Source organism: Merops nubicus, unplaced genomic scaffold (genome assembly GCF_000691845.1).
Source record: "Merops nubicus isolate BGI_N331 unplaced genomic scaffold, ASM69184v1 scaffold48332, whole genome shotgun sequence".
Taxonomy (NCBI): domain Eukaryota; kingdom Metazoa; phylum Chordata; class Aves; order Coraciiformes; family Meropidae; genus Merops; species Merops nubicus.
The window spans coordinates 7,680-14,007 of NW_008592491.1; the positions used below are offsets into that span (position 1 = coordinate 7,680).

Sequence of the window (6,328 nt, forward strand, 5' to 3'; positions counted from 1 at the left end):
TTCTAAAAGCACCATCTCTTCTCAGATATATTTTCTATACCAGTACCCCACAAAATTTCAAATAATGCTTACACTCTGATGATATTTTCCCAGATAATTGCCTTTTTCTGACAAAAAGGCAAAACCCACTCCTTACTGTGTACTCTCCCTGCAGGAAATTGTCTACAGTAACTTCATGCTTACATCAAATACTCCCAAATCCACATTACCATTCAGTTTTACAGAGTACCTTTTTGTATGCTGAAACCCTGCAGAGCTCCTTGGTGCCTTTGTGCCTCAAGAACCTACAATATAGCCTCCTATGAAGTTCCAGAACAGCTGCAATCCTTTTCTATGATAATTCAATGACATGGTGCATCAGTGAGAATGAAAAGCTCTTTAACAGAAAAAAATAAAACCAACCAAAATGAAATAAATAAATAAATACATAAATCTGATGAGTCCATGCTAGACCATGCTTAGCTCCCCACCCTGTCCATCATTTCCCTCTGCAGTAATGGAGACTGTTGTGGCTAGTTACCTGTTTTGAGGCTGGGACTGAACTCTTGGCTAGTCCTGGGAGGCTGGAGGGCCTCCGGGGCTGTCTGTGCTGGAAGGGTTCGATATGGAGGAGGAGTCAACTCGTCATCACCAGAGAAGCTCCTCTGCACCTCACCTGCCATGGGAGGGCTGGACAAACTGACAGGTTTCTTCCCAACTGGTATCTTCCTCTCTAAACATCAAGTCAAACTAAAATAAACGCTTGGGTTAAAGTGCATTAGGTAACTCAGACTGTTCACTGAGAAATGGCTCTGCTTCATATGCACGGATTCTGGACAACCAGGGCCTGCACAATGGCACCTTTCCATTGTTGGTGGGAACACTGTGCTCAACAACCACACTTATGGAACTGTAGCGACTGGCTGGCAGGACTTCAAGTGTGTTGCTTAAAAACATCACCCACTTATTTCACACTCTACCAGTGAAATAGAGATGCTGGAGATTGCTTCTGCTGAAGCCACACTGCTCAATCCTCTGGCACCCAAGACTTATGGGCTCAGTTTGAAACTGCAGTTGTTTCAGAGTGTGTGTGCACCTAGGAGAGGAAGGATGGTTCTGGGGAATAATCCAATCCAAACAAAGTTTATCACCTCCAAAAGCCTGGTTTAAAAATGCATACTCTTAATTACTTTAGACTGGTGCTTCCTATTTTTACAGCAGCTTACAAACATCACTGAGCATTTCATGATTTCATGAAAGTATCTTCTAAAATGCCTTCAGACAGACCAATTCCTACCTGGCCACAATGCCCTATCAGGAGCTGTGCAGAGCCAGAAGGTCTCCCCTGAGCCTCCTTTGCTCCAGGCTCAGCACCCCCAGCTCCCTCAGCTGCTCCTCACCACACTTGGGCTCTGCACCCTTCCCCAGCTTTGTTGCCCTTCTCTGGACACGCTCCAGCCCCTCAGAGTCTTGTAGTGAGGGGCCTGAAACTGAACCCAGTATTCAAGGGGCTTGAACTGCTTGAGCAATTAACACTTAAATATTCTCAGCATTGTCAGATAAAGACATGACAAAAAAAACCCCTAGCCCTGAAGAGCAAAGCTAACTAGGTTATGCACATGCAAGAAACACCACCATGCTTAAATATTCTCCTCACAAGATGACTGCAGGATGAGCACTTTCGAGAGATAAAACCACAATTAGGCACAATGTTATCTACAGAATCCCAGCTTTTAAAATACAGAAGTCAAATTACCATTTCAATAACCTTATTCCAATATATACACCTACTAGAGCGTGGAAAATATGAGCAGACACTACATACTACATTATTACTGAATTGTCCAGGCTAGCTGATATGTTGCCACCTGCACAGCCTTCTGACCAATAGGCACCTTGTACAAAATCCCTTGAAATAAACACTACTGGAAACACAACTAGCAGTGAGTCCCAAGTATTCACAAAAGCCTCACGGAACTTCTGAAATCAGAAATTAACAAGTAACACAGTAACTATCCAGAAAACACACAAACTACCTGACCCTTGATCTTCCTCTCTTTGGATAAGAAGCAAGCAGCAGCCAAGGACATGCTGCTGGCTGAGAACACAGGGACAAAGCAGAAGGCCTAAGGCATAACTCAAACAGTCCACCTGGTATTTTGCACACACAGAACATGTTATATTTATAAAAAACTCTATCTAAAAAGGAATAAAAACTAAAAAGGGAAAATAAGCACACCTTTACTATCCAAATGCTGCTGAATGGGTTCATGGTCAACATTACAAGCTGCTTGCATAGCAACACGATAAATATAAGAAAAAAAGCCAGCTTCATTGAAGGCTAGGCCAGGTAGGATGCTAGGTAGTTTCTACTCCCTTTTGCACAGTTTTCTTATATAAAATAGACTAAAGACATTGCTACATTATAAAGAGAATTATTTCATGCTCTGTATACCAGTACTTTCACCAAAACAAAGAATTTGGGCATTCCAAACAATTGAAATTGACAGTAATAAATAATGCTTAAAAGCTGTCCTGGGAACATCTGTATTATGATCAGCTCCTCCATAAAAGGGGTAGCAACCTGGCATTTTTCTATCTTTATTACTCAACGTGTGCACATTATGTCACTTATATATCAGTATGAGTTAAGGGGAAATGAACATCATGTTGCCCATGGTAGATTTGAAAGAAAAGAATAACAAGAGCAAGGTAAGTTGTTCCCATTCAGTGTGGTGTTTTAACTCCATAGGTTGTACTAGTTTCTGTGAGGGCAGAGCAGAACACCAGGAGTCCCAGTATCTTCTCTTCTACCAGGATCTCATTAAGAGAGTTCACCAGCAATCAGCTACCTCACATGGAACACACACTGCTTGCTTCTCAGTGGACTCATTACGGAGGCAAAACACTGCACTGGAGATCTGCATCATCACTCACAGCAGAATGACTCAGGGACAACCTGGAGTGTGTCAGGAGTACACATGAAAAAAATGTGGAAGTAACACCTCACTGTGCTAAAAATACTCTAGCTTAGGGATCCTAGGTAGTCAACTATTAACCTTTCATGACCTTATTCTCTCATGTCCTTTTGAAGATTAAGTAGATTTCTTACTATAGAGTAAGCAGTCCAAAAAAGAAACCCATCAGAAGTTATTCCTTCTTTCCATGGCCAACATTTACTTCGGGTTAGTGAGGAACGAACAAACGCCACTAAGATAAATCTCCTTCCTATGGCACTAGCTAAGAGGAATCTCCTTTCCAGTGTTTGTCTTACACTAACTGTAAGAGAAATATCAAGAAACTTTTGCAGAAGTATTAGCTGGAAGGAGAGGGATAAGGTAAGGAGCAGGATGGTCTAGCATAGCTTCCGAAAGAAAACCTGCTCAGATAGACAAAGCAGCAGGGCCAATTCAAGATGACAGATAACAGACCCTTTTCCTGTAGCTGATCTGCTCATGTGTCTGCAGTGTAAAATATTGCACCTTCTTTCCAACTCTTAACTGCTTCCAAGAAAACATCAAGAGAATGAGTCAGCACAGTGATTTGATGCTCCAAACACAACATAGATAGTTAGGCTGTCTGGAACCAGACCACCTACCTCTATCAAGCCAAACCATTCATCCTTATATGGCAGAAAAACCCTTCCCCCTCAACTGTAATTGGTTCTTTTTAAAAAAAGATACTGTAAAATTTTGAGTTAAACATAATTGAAAATTAGGATAAGCCTAGATCTTGTTAAATGCTACACATGTTATCTACCATGTCATTTCTTGCACATATATTTCTTGTACAATGGCTGTCCTGTTGCTGCTCATCTTGGCTCAAGGGCTAGCTTCAAAACTGACAAATTATTGGAAAAAAGGCTTGAGAGCTTTGGAATAAAGCTTCCATATGCCACTAAAATACTGCTTAGAGAAGAGAATACAGATGGATCTGATTTCCAGAGAAGAATGATGTTGGAAGGCACAAGGTCCTCTTATGATTGGCTGCCTCTACTCCCTTTATTTTCCTTACAAAAGATTTTCAGTTTAAACTGAGATAGTTATGGAAATAGAGGAATTGAAATGTGTATTTGTGCAAATCAAAATTGGTTCAGAATTTTGAAGATAATTTGATCCAGAAGGAAATAATTACTATGGAAAGAACCTGGATATTTCAGATTTCTAAAATTGTCATTGCTATGTTTTACTGTCACAATAATAGCCATATACAGTGATGCTACTTATTGTTTCTGAATATAATAATACAAAAGTTTTATTTACATCCAGCTTACCACAGATATCATCTAAAAAAGTGGCAAATGATTAAATTTTTTGTTTTAAAAGGAACCAGCTTGATGGTAATCTAAATTTTCTACATCCTGCTCTTTCTGACCCAAGTAACTTGGTTCCTATACCTGTGTTACAAAGAACAGAATTAAAAATGTGTTGATACCTGAGTATGTTGTATAAGGCACTAAACCTACAGAGTCTATATATTAAACCAAAATGATGTCCAAATACTAAAAATACTCCAACAGTTGTCTACCTACAATTAATATAGATTATCATCAGCAGTGTCAACCCTCTTGCAAGTTACTAAAAAAATAGATTGTTCTCCATGAAAAAGTTCCTTTTATGGCATACTGCACCTTTAAGCATAACACCTGTTTACACACAAACAGACCCAAATAGATCAGAGACTTAAGAAGAAACCACAAACTTTTGAAACAAGAGAAAAAGTGCAAACACTACTTTGTCACCCACTTTTCTTATGTCCTTTGTACTGTTGCGATTTAGCTTTTTTCTTCTGTTTTGATGAACTTGACTGGCTATCTCTTGATGCTGCAAAGAATTAACAATTCAAAAATAAGGTTTAGTATTTTGGAAACAACACTTCAGAATGTGTCAAAGCTGCTACACAGTCACAGAATTTCTCCTTAGTGACTGAACAAAGGCAGAAGGAAAGGCCTGCCATTAAACTGCCACCAGTAGCTAATATTACCTTCTCAAACAACCAACAGTACTCAAAAGACAGTTGTCAATTATTATCATATAAATTGACGTGACAGGACAAGTCTTAATGCACTAAATAAAACAGTCTTCTCACATAAATACTTTTGCACACATGCGCTGAGTTCCCTCAAGGATGATATATAAAGCATATATATTTGCAATCTTATAACTGAAAATTCATGTTGCTGTATTACCCGAAACTGATGATTTTTTTTGCCTGGATCAAAGGAGCATCTTCTGGCAATGAAAAATAGTACACAGGCACAGAAATCCCCAGAAGTACTTTAAAAGCCAAGGTGGAAGAGATTAGAACTGTGTTCTTCTAAGTGTTAGCAAGAATTTGTTCTATTTCTGTTATACCTTGTGACCCAATGCGTAACAAATGAAGTGAGGAAAACCATCACCCATGAACAAGGACCAGTATGTAACTGTTAGGTTATTTACAAAACAGAACTTACACTGTGGTGCTGGAGGCTGTAGTTGATATCCAGTTAGCTGACACCATCCTACTGGATAGAGGTCTGGGGACTCACAATCCACCCACTGATCATATTCATCTTCCCACCCATCAAAGTGTATCCTCAAAAGACGATGGATAATGCGAGTTACTGTGGCCACACATACCAGGCGAGGTTCCATCAGATCAACAGCCTCCAGTTTCATTCCAACATGAAACCCATGGTTTGGAACTTCCTGGGAAGGCAAACACAAACAAGGCAAACATTTGTAAATCAGTATGTTGATGAAGAAGGCTGAAGCACAGTGTTGAACAAATGTTTCAGTCGACTTGATGTAGGAAAACACCAAGTGTCATTTATGAAATTTCATGTACGCCTGTATATAGTTAACATTTCAGAAATACTCAAGCTTAATACATTCAAATGGTTCTTATTTCTAGAAGTTCCTTAGTTTTTCAAAATTGTATGTAATTTGTCTGCATAGTCTCATTTCAAGAAAATACTAATTACAGTTTAAATATACATGCATAATCTTTATTACCTTATTGAAGAGCTTTACAGGTGCTGCTATTGAGTCAGTTTCCCTGAGGTAGTCAAACCATTTAAAAGGGAGTTTTGTATAACCTGTGAATTTTAAACAACATTTTCATACATCAACTGCAAACTTCATGCAGAAGAAAAACAAAAATAGCGTGTTTGCACTGTGTTATGGCTAAAAAGGACAACAAAGAAGCAAAACATTAACATCAGAAACTTTCACTCTCTGAGAAACTTTTCACTCTTTGGTCTAAGGGAAGACAGTCACCTGGACATTGTCCATTTGCAACAAACAAGATGAATGAACCTCTGGATAATATAGAAATTGTCATTTAATGTTAGGATTTATCATTCATACTT

General features: G+C 39.0%; 1 protein-coding gene across 1 annotated transcript in view; it reads right to left on the reverse strand.

Moving 5' to 3' along the window:
• Window positions 1-6,075, reverse strand: part of LOC103768013 (MBT domain-containing protein 1-like) — a 9,565-nt gene extending 3,490 nt beyond the window's left edge. Inside the window, exons 1-3 of the mRNA XM_008935146.1 lie at window positions 5,973-6,075; window positions 5,432-5,666; window positions 4,725-4,802 (exon numbers count right to left, since the gene is read on the reverse strand). Coding sequence (XP_008933394.1) covers window positions 4,725-4,802; window positions 5,432-5,636 — 283 coding nt within the window. The 5' untranslated portion in view covers window positions 5,637-5,666; window positions 5,973-6,075. The remainder of the gene's footprint in view (window positions 1-4,724; window positions 4,803-5,431; window positions 5,667-5,972) is intronic.
• Between the last annotated feature and the right edge of the window lie 253 nt (window positions 6,076-6,328).